The sequence below is a fragment of the Callithrix jacchus genome, chromosome 13 (assembly GCF_049354715.1).
Source record: "Callithrix jacchus isolate 240 chromosome 13, calJac240_pri, whole genome shotgun sequence".
NCBI classification, from domain to species: domain Eukaryota; kingdom Metazoa; phylum Chordata; class Mammalia; order Primates; family Cebidae; genus Callithrix; species Callithrix jacchus.
In genome coordinates, this window is record NC_133514.1 from 33864948 (window position 1) to 33878786 (window position 13839).

At 36.2% G+C, this 13839-nt stretch overlaps 1 protein-coding gene across 19 annotated transcripts in view; it reads left to right on the plus strand.

Moving 5' to 3' along the window:
• Positions 1-13839, plus strand: part of NRG1 (neuregulin 1) — a 1138183-nt gene that overhangs the window by 1086483 nt on the left and 37861 nt on the right. For all 19 annotated transcript variants that reach the window (XM_078347469.1, XM_078347465.1, XM_078347468.1 and 16 more), the window contains one exon: positions 12651-12780. In XM_078347469.1, coding sequence (XP_078203595.1) covers positions 12651-12780 — 130 coding nt within the window. The remainder of the gene's footprint in view (positions 1-12650; positions 12781-13839) is intronic.

The following is a 13839-nucleotide window of genomic DNA, read 5'->3' on the forward strand; positions in this document are numbered from 1 at the left end:
ATACACCGAAAAGGTGTGGAACCAAGAAAAGTTTCTGACTCTTTCAACAAAAGTGTTCTGTATTTAAAAAATGTTCAGAAGTAAGGATTTCATATGGGAAAAGCCATGAATAAATCAGGCCTTTTTAAAGAATAGGATCAGAGGTCTGGTTTCTTCTTCTTAGCAAGGTCTTGTTTTCCTGGCAAGCCATCAGTACAACCAGGCTGTCGTCTGTGAACTCTTCCCTTGCTGGGGTTCAGAAGTGTAACTCCTGCACACGTCTTTCCATTATGGGAGTCACTGGATTCTGTGGTTATTGAATTAGAACATGCCTCACTAGGTGTTGGCTATGCCTATTTGAGCAGAACTGGAAATGCACATTCCTGCTACACATATTTCATATTGCAGAGTGTTCTGCTTTTTGAAAGCTCTTGAGTAAATGGCAAATCTCAACTGAAGACTGACTATTCTCCAGGAACTGCGTGGAAGTATGAGGAACTGAATGGGAAGAATGGACACAGCCTAGGATTTGGTTTTGAATCCTTTGATTTTTAGGTGGCTTTGTAGTAATGGATGGAAAGAACAAAGATATGTGTTAAACACATGCTTGCAGTGCCTACAAAAATGGTTTATGTTTTAAAAGAAGAAGGGGAAGACCTCAGTCATTCTGAGTTATTACAGCTCCAGGAGATGGAAGTGCTTTATTAGCCCATATACATGGGTAGATACAGTGCTACCAGGAAAAGACTAATAAATTATAACGAAGGTCCTATGTATGGACCTCCTTAATATGCCTTGTGCCTGATGATGCAGGGAATTTAGCCAGGCAGGCTGAGATAACGCCCTGACCTCTGCTCCACTTTTCTTTTTTGATCATCTTCCACATGCCCTTTTTTGGTCTAACTATGACCAACATGATTTCCATTAGATTTTTCTAACAACTTCATGTGTGTGTGTGTTTGTATGTGTGTGTATGTGCATAGCAGCAAGGCCAGATGATGATAATAGAATGCAGAACTCCAGTTTTTTTAAAAATATATAATGTAGAAAAGGAGTGTACATACCTGTTTGCTGTCTTCCCATTGAACAACAAGGTTGAAAGCCAACAGTAGAAAAACAGGTGCTTGTTAGGTTTGAATGTGGAGCCCCAAATATTTTTTTTAAAAAAAGAGAGAAATAAAAAGCGCAGGATTTTAGGGAGGGCTTCTTTAGGTATAATGTAAAGTTAATTTATTATTTTGGCCCTATTCCCATAAATACACAGAATATGCAGTAATACTACCTCTCCATGGCTTCTTTCTCTGACTTAGAATGTATATTCTCTTTAGAGAAACAAAAACTAGTATAGCCTGTTAGTCCTGGAGTTGGGTGAGGGGCAAGAAAAAAAAGGCAGCCATTTTCTTTAAGTAAAGCACTTAAAATTATATGTTTTTTTGAAACATTGTTTTGTCCCTGTTCAGATTGGTCAGGAGTGAAATGACATATGGTATTGAAAAAAGTTAGATTTCCATGTGTTACTTGGTTACTATAGAATTGTACTGAAAACCTAAAAACTGCAGATATATATTTAATAACACATCATATTACAGGGAGAGATGTTTTGCTACTCTGATCATGAACTTGGGAACAAGGAACTCCTGGGAGTTGTGGGAAAATATATGGACTGAAATTAGCCAAGTGTTATGGAGCAAGATTCATATGCTCAAACATACTTTTACTACTTCATTGCTTTATATGCAGCAACTTTTGGCCTCAGTGAGGAAAATGTGGTGCTCCTGGAAACATAAACTGGCTATTTATGTCCACAACCATCACACAAACACAGAACTGCAATAATTTGGCTAAATGGTATGTAGCAATGTACAGTCTGGGGTTTTAGAAAGGCGTGTTTCAAACCGCACGTGTGATATTCTAAGGAATGTTAGTCAGGCTTCTTGCCTGCAGAGCCACTATTCAAAGAGGCCTGGCTCAAACCTGAAACACTTGGAAGATTGTGTCTAAATCCTAGAACCATTTTTTGCTGCACTTTTAGGGCGGCTTCTTGCTGCAAAGTACTGAAAGTTTAGATTTTTTAAAACATTTTTCAGAAATCATTTCCTGGAGCGAAAATGTTTCTATAACTCATAGGCACATCACTGCCTTCATCATCTGTGTAAAAACATATCATTTCACCCCAATTATGGTACTGTCCATTCTTTTTTTAATTGCATTTAGGTTTTGGGGTACATGTGAAGAACATGCAAGATAGTTGCATAGGTACACACGTGGCAGTGTGATTTGCTGCCTTCCTCCCCTTCACCCACATCTGGCATTTCTCCCTATGCTATCCCTCCCCAACTCCCTCCCTGCTGTCCCTCCCCTATTTCCCCCAAAAGACCCCGGTGTGTAGTGCTCTCCTCCCTGTGTCCATGTGTTCTCATTGTTCATCACCCGCCTATGAGTGAGAATATGCAGTATTTCATTTTCTGTTCTTGTGTCAGTTTGCTGAGAATGATGTTCTCCAGATTCATCCATGTCCCTACAAAGGACACGAACTCATCGTTTTTGATGATTGTTGCATAATATTCCATGGGGTATATGTGCCACATTTTCCCTGTCCAGTCAATCATCAATGGGCATTTGGGTTGATTCCAGGTCTTTGCTATTGTAAACAGTGCTGCAATGAACATTCGTGTGCATGTGTCCTTATAGTAGAACTATTTATAGTCCTTTGGATATATACCCAGTAATGGGATGGCTGGGTCAAATGGTATTGTCCATTCTTAATGAGATCCTTTGTATCAACAGACATGTGCTACAGTGAGATTCAGAAAGCACAGTGACAGCTTCAGCTGTAACAGACATTTTGGTTTTACCAATGAGTATTGAATATTGAGAATGTTCCTCTGTTAACATGATGACTGTTTCCTAGATTGTAGGAAAAGTAATGAGAAAATGTGTGATAAGCAGTCTGAATGCCTTAGAAAGAGGTACAGTACAAGGTGTGAAACACAAAGGCACTCCAGCACTTAGTGCTTCTCAAATTTTAATGTATATAAATATAAAGTAGTAAAGTAGTGTTATTTCCTGAATGTGAGCCCTGTTCTTTTTCCATCATTGTCTTTCAGACACTCTTATCCTCAAATCCTCTTCTACTCTCACCTGGTTCACTAGTCTCCTGGTCTTCATTTTTCTCCCCTTTCAAAAGCTGTAGAATACACCATTAATTTTATTAATTTTGGCCCTATTCAAAAGCCTAACTCTCTTCATGGCCTACATATTAAACATTAATTACAACCAGGTTATCAAGGGCTTCTCTGGCATGGAAAAGATAAGTATTCTCTGGTATGGAGAAGAAAATTATTATTTTATAGCTTCATTAACTTCACCTCCATATCTGTAATCCATGTCCTAGTCAAACTGAACTGCTGCCTTTTACCACCAAACGTGACATTTATTTTCTTACGTCCACATTCATTTGTTTTTTCCCTTTAGTGGAATGCCTTCTTCTCCTACAACCATAGGCCGAATTCACCGTCTTAATATGTGACTCTTTTAATATATTTCCCATTCTTTATATTTATTGTTAGATTCATATCTGACTGACCTAACTGATTGATATTTTCTGTTGCTCCTGTGAATATGATCACATTATTTCACTGGGTTTTCTTGATAGTTACTGCTGCTATCCAACCATATTGTCTTCAGATAATGATTATTTTATCTTCTCATTTTCTAAAGTCATATCATCATTTTTAAATTTCTGCCTTATTGCATTGGTTAGAACATTAAGAGCAATGCTGAATAGTAGCACTGATAGTCAACATCTTTTACTTGTCCTTGACATTCATGGAATTCTCCCCTAGAGTTTCAGTGGTAAGGATCATTTAGATTATTAGCTAAAAGCAGACGTCTTTAGATGATACAGAATATCGTTCCAGTTGTACAGTATAGAAATGTTTGGAAAAACCTAAAATCATTATATTTTGCATTTTTAAATTTTAAGTATAAATATAAGCATATATTTAAACAAGTATATATATAATATCCATTTAAACATGCATATTAAAAGCCTGAAAATACAAAGGATTGTGTAACGAATCTCCATGTAGCCATCAGCACTTTGGCAGTTCTCAGTCTTGTTTCAGCTTAATCCCAGTCATTTCCCTCCACTCTTACTACTTTGTAGCAAATCCCAGACATCTTATCATTTAACGTATAAATATTTCAGTATCTCTAAAAGATAAGGACTCTTCTATTTTTAAATGTAGCCATAACATATTTGACAAACATAAAAATTAATGATTACCCCTGAATATTATTATTCATTATCTAATCCATGATCAGACTTCCTACATTTATAGCTGTTTGAATCAGGATCTAAATGAAATTCCTAACCATTGTGATTGGTTGCTATATTTCTTAATGCTCTTTTAAGTGTTGATCTTTTGTATCTTTCTCCTTTTTTCACTCTTTGTTTGATTCTAGCTCTAGCTCCCTGGGTCTCTTTTTTCCACTTTTTTTTTTTTTTTTTTAAAGAAACCAAGTTATTTGTCCTAATAAGTTGTCTGGGTTTTATTGCATCCCCTCTGATACCACTTTATTTAGTTCCATGTATGTGGATGTTTGATTAAATTCAGGTTTGATTTTTAAGGATAATACTTAATAGTTTTTAAAAAATTAGCTTTCTAATTTCGTCAAACGTTGATTCAGTATCCATTGAAATGACCATATGGCTTTTATTTGCTGATGTCCCATGATATTTTTAAAAATATGTTGAATAAGATAATGAATTTACCTTATAATTTCTCTCTTTCGACCTTTCATCTACTTTCATTTCTAAATGGGCTTTAGTTGATGAATTAATTGACCTATGTCATTAAATGTCACATGGTAATTTCAGTAGCTTGTTGAATAACTGAATCCTTGATTCTTGTTGACTGTTCAGCCCTCTTTGTTTTAATTTGTTTTGTTTGGTGCTGAAGACTTGACTAGTTTGGAACCTGACAGGTTAACATTTTCTGCATTGACATGACCTTCTTCCACCCAAAGTGATCCTGGTAGAAAATGCAGAGTATAGTAAAGAATGTGTGCTTTCTACATTTAGCCTGGTGAGATCTATAAATATATCAAATTAAGCCAAATAGACTGCTGATATTTGCTTTGCAGGCTGGACGGATTCTGCTCCTTTAGAATCTAAGTATTGATGGAAAAAGATTCAAGGGACAGCTTGAAAGTTTGCGGACTCCCGGCTATGGAAATTTTATACTCATATAAAACTGTCAGTGATTAGTAGAAAATATATAGCAAAACTGTGTTTCTGGAATTGGCTTCTTAGGTAAGAAAAGATTATTGGCTTTGTGAAGAAGAAAATGTACCTTTCTTGTAACTCCATTTAGTCAGTTATCCACTGTGGGAAGATACTTTTCTTCTTCTTTGGAAAAGCTATGACATACTCCAAGGTATTTGTATCACTGAGATGTTTCTCCTAAGAAATGGTAGACTTAGGATGATTAGACTGTGTCATGAGTAAAACGCTCTGTCTGAAAAACAGAAAAAAATAGCAACTTGTAGGTTTGAAAAATAACCTTTCCTGGCAATCTTATTTTTCTAAGGATAACACTGTCTAATGACACCAAAGCATTTGCTCAGCAACTGCTGGGAACTTAGAATCTGCTTTCTGTTTAGCTACAAATGAAATCAGTGTTACAACAAAAATTATAATTTTTTTTTTTTAACGAGGAGAAATACCCAAAGGTCACTTTTCATTCTGCTGAATAGGAAGAAATAATATCAGGGTCTGCCCAGAGAGCTTGTAAGGGAGAGAGGAATCATATCCACTTTAGGAAGCGTTTTCTAATTCACTTATGTGACCTTGGGCAAGCCTTCCCCTGTGCACTTTTGTGAATTCTTAGCTAGAGGTATTTTATTAAAGACTGCAGAACTATACTTTTGAGATGATCTGTATCCTCCTTAAAAATATAGAATCAACTATAAATGTGCTAAGATCCTCGATAGTCCCATCATTCTGTATGTGTTTGAGCCATGCCAAAGCCCAGGTTCATCAGTTAAACCAGTTAATCTCCATTGGCCCTTGGTGTCAACTTGTTCTTTGGACAAAGTGTCACCTTGTAAGAAGTCTTCAAACCTCTAAGTGCTCCCAGCATATTAGCTAAGTCCTGAGCTCCATGGGGTTGGATGCCCTAATTCTGCTTTAGTAAGTCCTGGTTCCATTAATGGTCTCCTGAGAATTCTCCCTGACTTCCCTTTTTGTTTCTTGAGCGGAGTTCAGTCAAGGAGAGGTCAAGAGAGATGATATGTTACTTCCAGTCACTATATTGGCTCTGGGAACCTCTGACTCTATGCAGGTTTTCTTAGATCTCCTCTGGTCACTTTCTTTCCTTTTCAAGTATGTATGTGTTATTCAGCAAAGGATTGAATGACTTCTCAGGAAAAAATGCCAACCCAGAATGACAAGGCATCCATGGTTCTGAGCCTGATTTGGAACCTTTCTTTTGGAAAACTAATGACTCCACCTATCATTCCCTTGGCATCTCGAGAAGCTGCCTTAGGTGGCACAGCTCTTTCTGCTCAGCTTCTGCTCTAGAGCTTCATCTTCAGGGGCCACCTAAGCATTTTTCCCCAGTAGGAGCTCTGTCTGCTCATTGTACCTAATTGCAAAGGAGCTATATTCTGAGCAAGAATAATAATTTCAGATTTCTTTAACTGGACATCAAAGCGCGGGAAAGTATGCAGATTTCTAAATACATAAGCATTGAAGATACTACAGGTAAGATTAAAAAAATAATTTTTAGTGACTAGCAGTTTTATATGCAAATATTTAAAATGTTTTAAGTGTGCGTATTTTATTAAACAATGACGTAGAGTTATTTAGTTAAATTTTCTGTAAGTAACTCATAAAGAATAGTCCTAAAAGCTGTGGGTGAGGACTAATTCATTCAAGGGAAACAGGATCTAATGATTGCTCCCTGGGGTGTACACTGTATACTCATGCTAATTCCTGCTAATTGTCAAAGAAGAATAGAGTGACTTTTATCAGCAGCTGGCATTTGTGTAATGGTCCTGGTCTACTGGTTTTGTCTATCTACTTCACTGATAAGGAAAACACCACTTAAAACAAGCAAGAAAAGCAAGCTATCCTTTACAGCATTATTTTCTTTTTACCCTGTCTTGAGAAGAAAAAAACCTAGCATTCTACAGGAAATACTGTGTGATTCCATGGGAAAATATTAAGTAACAAGCAGAAAACACTCGATTATTTCTCAGCTATTTATTCTGTGTATTTACAAAATGGGCAATAGTATTATTTCCAAAATGTTGTTACAAAGTTCATATTACATTCCACATACTATAGACATGACACTATTTTAAAATATTTTTAAAAAATTATTATAACACATAATATGTAATATTGTAAGTTTAATTCTTGTAATTTGGAAATTCAGTCAGAAATATTAAAGAACTGTGTTGATCTTGAAAGAGTAAACTCATCATGCGTGTACGATATTAATTCCTCTTAACTCAAATTGTTCAATTTTATTTTATAAGGATATTAAGTGACTATACATTTTTGACAAGTAGTTTTGATAAAGTTAAACATAGATTACCGATACTTACTTAATGCTTTATAATCATTCAATGATTGTTGCTCCAAATTAGGCCATTTTGCAGAAGAATAATTTCCTGATAAACAACTCTTGAGGACTGGTTATGTATGTAAAATTTCAGTCTGGACAGAATTTCCTTTTTTACTTTCTTTTGTTCAATATTTATGTGATTAGTAATAGTAACAGTATCATACATTTGTGTGCAGTGTTGCAACTGACAAAGTGTTTTAATAAACTTGGAAACAACCCTTTGGTATCTCATTCTGCTGCTGAATTTTTGAAGGCAGGTAGATAGAAGTCCCACAGCTAATAATTGGCAGAATTGTGCCTTGGACCTGATTCTTCCAAGACAACTTCAGTGTTCATTTCACTACATTTTATCTGTGAAGGTTTCCTTCTAGGGAGAGTTGGTTATGGTCTTGCAGTTTTCAACCCCAGTGATTTTGGTTGTTATCCTTATGTCTTGAACATAATAAACAGTCATTAAATAATTACGGGCCAGCACAGTGACTCACACCTGTAATCCCAACACTTAGAGGGGCTGAAGCAGGCAGATCACAAGGTAAAGAGATCAAGACCATCCTGGTCAACATGGAAAACCCTGTCTCTACTACATATCCAAAAAAAAAAATTAGCCAGGCATTTTTTTACAGGTAGTGCGGGCCTGTATTCTCAGCTGCTTGAGAGGCTGAGGCAAGAGAATTGCTTGAACCTGGGAGGAGGAGGTTGCAGTGAGCCAAGATCGCGCTGCTGCACTGCAGCCTAACGACAAGAGTGAGACTCCATCTCAAAATAAAACAAAACAAAAAGAAAAGAATTGTGGAAGGAGATGAGGAAGGAAGGAAGGAGGAAAGAGGAAGGAAGAAAAGAAAGAAGGTGGGGAGGGGAAGGCTGCATGGAAGAAAGAGGGAGGATGTGAAAGAAGAAGGGAATCCTGTTGTGTGGTAAATGATTTTTGGAGCCCTGAAATGATGATAGTAGTCCCCAAGTTCTCAGCTATTTCAGAGAACTGTCCAGATTCCCCAGCAATGATCATTTGTCCTGACCTTTTTTTGCCAAGGCAAACCAGGTCTAGAGTAAAATGCTAGAAAATACATTCTCTGGTGTTGAAAGGAATGGCCCAAACCATTCCTTTTAACACCAGAGAATGTATTTTTTTTATTTAATTACTTTTGCACCAACCTAATAGTAAGTTACTGCTTTTCCTTATACTTTCTTCCTCATAATATTGTAGTTGCTGACATACCAAGGAAAGTGTGTTTGGGATGAAGTGGTCATATAAATGGCAAACATCAAAGTAATGTCAGATTTTGTAGTGTTTTTCAAATTGCTGTTCATTTAGCAGTCACTAGAAGATAACTCCCAAATTGTGAAAAACTAATCACAAATCAGAGGGAGACAAGGTATAGGAAGCACTGAATGAGTGAGATCTACTTCACCTCCTTCCTGGAACAACTATGGGGCAGGGGTGTCATCTTTTATATATTGAAACATATTTTATCTTCCAAATCTTTAGTTTACCATTAATACAAGTCCTCCTAGCTCCCCCAGAGAGAATGCTGTTTGCTCTGTTTGGCATAGGACCCGCTTTGTCTGTTTCATTATGTTCTGGTTGAATTACCAAGTGGAAACTGATTTAGGAATACTGAGTGTATACGGCACAGAGAAAAATTATCACTGCAAAATTTATCAGCCCGTGTAAGACTGTCAGAGCACTGTGTTCCAATAAGGAGACCAAAAGGAAACCTGGCAAAAATCTGAAGAGTGTATGTAGCACCATCTCCAACCCGAGTTCTTCTGACAATTACAACTTATTCCTGTGCTTGGCTGCTGGTTCAGAGCAGCTGCATCCAGTCAGTTGACACTTCACATCACCTGGGAGCTCCTTGCCGCCTTACAATTCATGATCATTTTTTGATCTCACTGCTGCTACAGGATAAAAGTGCTAAGCATAATAATCCATGACTGTATGAGGTACTTGCTACTTCATTTCCCTCCAAGAATCATTTTGCTATCAGATATCCCATTACTAGTTTCAGGTAATGATCTAAGATTTTTTTAAATGAATATGTCAGAGCTAAGTGCTTCAGGATAGCATTATAAGGATAATTGTTTCAGGGAGATATATTTTTAAGGCCATAAAAAAAGTTGTTTCTAGTTTTTAACATATGTATTAATCTCATTTTTATAATCTCATAAGATCAGAATGTCTAAGGAAGAGGTATGTCTATCTGTTGTTTATATCACTGCTATTTTTTATTGTTTACATCTTAAAAGGAGTGTCTACATTTTGGGGGGAGGTGGAATGTTGGTTTTGTTGTTTTAGCAAGTGTTGGCATTTGTCCTGAGAGAGCCCAAGCAGTGTTTGCTGTTCAGGTTGCATGAAGGGCAATCTTTAGCAACCTGTCAGAGATGCAAAGGCCACTCGGGTCTGCTTGAGGTTCAGCGTTCCTCTGCAGGACTGCACAGTGACAGCACACTGCAGGTGTCCCATTCAGCACTGTCACCTGGGGCAGCAAGGATACCCAGCTCCATTTGTCATCCCGTGGAATTCTGTCAGTGGTTGAAAGCCTTTAAGAACAAACCCTTTAACATTCAAGGCAAACTTCCTAATATTTTTCAAAGGCAATTGCTGTGGATGAAAATATTAATACATAGCACCTAAATAAGTAGGTTTTCACATGAAGAGATAATATTAGGTTAAAATTATATGCTGTGTGATATCTAGGAATGTTGTATATTCACTGGTTTTACAGACCAAACAATGCAAATCATGTTCCCCTCTTCTTGATGAAGATGTTAAAGTATGACTGATAATTGATGGTAAAAATCACCTGTCTCCTCATTCTTTCTTATTCCTTTTGTTTAGTTTGTTTGGTTCATAGGCCTGGAAAAGATGCCTTGAAATGTAATTTGAAACTAACTTTTTTTTTTTGGAGTAATAACAAAATTAGTCTAATTCTTATTTATCATAGTAATGATTCCAGAATAACATGCATCTCCTTAAATTTCTCCTTTTAAAAATATATAAATAGCATACATCTTCAAAGTCCCCAGATTTCCATTGTCAAGCTTTTTCTCTTATTGATACATGTCTAAATTAAGAGTCTTCCCTACTTGCCCATTAATATTTACCATTATTCATTGAATGCCAGCTTTTTTTGCCAATTCCTTTATCTAGATTATTTATAATCTCTACAAAATTCTGTAAGAGTGCCATTACCCCTGTTTTCTTAATGGGAATATTAAGCATCTGAGTGGTTAAGTGACTTATTCAAAACCAGTAGGGGACAAGATTTGAACCATGTCTGTCTCCAAATTCCAAATTGTTTTGAGTGTCTTTTGCTGTTATTCCAAAAAGCCATGCTGAGACCAATGAAAGGGGTCCAAAAACATGCCTTAAACAGGAGAATAAGAGGCAAGCAAGGCCATGAGTAATTCAGAAATGGAATAATCAGATGTTGAGTATTCCAGTCAGATAGAATAAAAATCAAACAGGGGAGAAGACAAAATTAGGTTATGTGTCACAACAAAATGTAGACTTGCGAAGGAAATGAACAGGAAAGGCAGAAGAAAATGGAAAAGTAATACATGGCAGGTCAAGTAAAAATAAACAAGGGTATATGAAACTCACATGGAAATAATAAAATGGAAATTAGTAAGGAAGACAGACAAGAGATTAAAAATTCATAAGCATGTATCAGTAGACAAGAAAAAAAAGTGCCTCTAAAGTTGGGTATTTTTTCCTTAAAAGTGTGTATAGAATCTGCACTGCCTTCATACATTGATTTGCTTTTCATCCTGATACTATCATTGATAAACATTGTATACATTAGATACTTTTCAGTTGGGACTGAGTATTGCCCATGCTGTTCCCAATGATATGAGAAGCATCCTGGTACTAAATGCCCTGGTAGCCTGGGGCTGAGAGCTTTGGCCTTGTATAATTCACGTGCCCACTTTCATGTAAAGTGAAGTTTGACAAGTTAATATTAAGTTCATTGTATGAAGGTGTTGCAAACCAAAATTGAAACTTATTTCTACCCCTCGTTCAAAATGGAGATATTTTGTAGTGCTTTAGTCTACATTTACAGTGATATTAGATTCTTTCTATTTCCTGAAAAGTATGATGGCAGTTGGACATTCAACCATATTCCTCTAAGAAATTAAAGTAGAAAAGAGTGGTTTCTAATCTGCATGTTAATATGTATCTGACTAATAATCTATAATATTTTCATTGGGAACAAATAAGCCAACTTACGTTTTTTTATATACACATCATATCTAAAAAAATGTGAAGTCAATATGCACATAAAACATTTCAAAATAAATAATTTTATCAATTAGTTGCTGTTAACGAATAGATGTCTAAATTTTGTTGTAATGACATGACTTTATACCATTATCTTGGACCTTCCTGGGAAATGTATTTTAATTACAATAGAGCTTGTCTTTTCCAACTACCTGGAAAATTATATATTGGTTAAAAAATGTTGAGCCCTGGCCAGGTGCAGTAGCTCATGCCTGTAATCCCTGCACTTTGGGAGGCTGAGGCAGGTGGGCAGGAGATTCAGACCATCCTGGCCAAAATTGTGAAACCTCATCTCTTCGAAAATATAAAAATTAGCCAGGTGTGGTGGTACGCGCCTGTAGTCCCAGCTACTCAGGAGGCTGAGGCAGGGGAATTGCTTGAACCTGGGAGGCGGAGGTTTCAGTGAGCTGAGATGGCACTACTGCACTCCAGCCTGGCAACAGAGTGGAACTCTGTCATAAAAAAAAAAAAAAAAAAAAAAAAAAAACGGGAAAAAAAAGTTGAGCCCCTTTTCCTATTTAGTTCTAATAAAGTTAGTTAACTCAATAATTCTCTCTTTTGCAATTTGATTCCATGTAATTAGACCCAGAAAGTGCTTAACTTCTTTGCTATTGTTTGTAAGGTCTGCAAGCTTAGTGAAATCTCCTGTACGTTATATGAACTCTTCCTTTTCAGATGATTTAAGATTAAAGGCTGCTTAGAAGGGGGAAAAAAAAGTCAAAGTTAACCTTTCTCCTTTCTCTCCTCTTCAGCTACGTCTACATCTACTACTGGGACAAGCCATCTTGTAAAATGTGCAGAGAAGGAGAAAACGTTCTGTGTGAATGGAGGCGAATGCTTCATGGTGAAAGATCTTTCAAACCCCTCGAGATACTTGTGCAAGTAAGAAAAGAAATCCTGTGTGTGGCTTATGTCTATAACTGCTTGTTTCAGATGATTCTATGTCTCATGATGTATTGTTTCTTTTTTTTCCAATTTTGTTGCATCATGTTGAATAATGCTGTTCTATATAGAGAGTGTCTTAAAACATTCATATCATTTGTCATCACTCCTCTGTCATATCCAGAATTGTTTTTTGCTCTTTTCAATGTGTGTGATTTTTTTTTTTTGCCGTTATTTATAATGTTGCTTTCTTTGTGGTTTTTCTTGTGATTCAGAAAAGATGTGCAAATATCATAGAGGCCTATAACTTTTGATATCTACCTCTACATCCAATGTATGAATTAAGCTGTAAGATAATGTTGCTTTCTTATCCCAGTGATCACCTGCAAAATGAATAAGACAACCAAAAGAAGCAGAAAGGCAGAAGATAATTGACTAACATATGTCTGTTAAACTTGGGATTGTCTTATTGTTTCATAACCATATTTTAAATGGACTTTAGATTTATACTGCTAGTAAAAAGAAAAGAAAAATGTAAATTACATGTATTTGGAAATCCATTGAGTGTGTGTAGCATCCCTGTGGGTAGACAGCAGTGTTCTTTTATTGGTCTATAGATATTTCTAGAATAGCACTTTCTTTCCAATGACTTGAAAGAGTTGATGCACCACTAAGAAGTGTCCAGTTTATTCTGTCTCAACAGGCAAAGTAAGATAGTGATAGTATCAGTCAATTAAATATTTAAACCTTGTAGTAAAAACTAATAGGACTCATTCAAAAGCACATGTTTATTTTGCCATGCATTTTAAGTATGCTATTGATACTTAGCCTATATATGCTATATGGACTCATAATTTGATGTGGCCCTAAAAAGATATATAATGTTTTATTGAAATGATGAAAATACACATTTATTTTATTTTTTTAATTTTATTTATTTATTTATTTATTATTATTTTTTTTTGAGATGGAGTTTCACTCCTGTTACCCAGGCTGTAGTGTAATGGTGCGATCTCGGCTCACCGCAACCTCCACCTCCTGGGTTCAGGCAATTCTCCT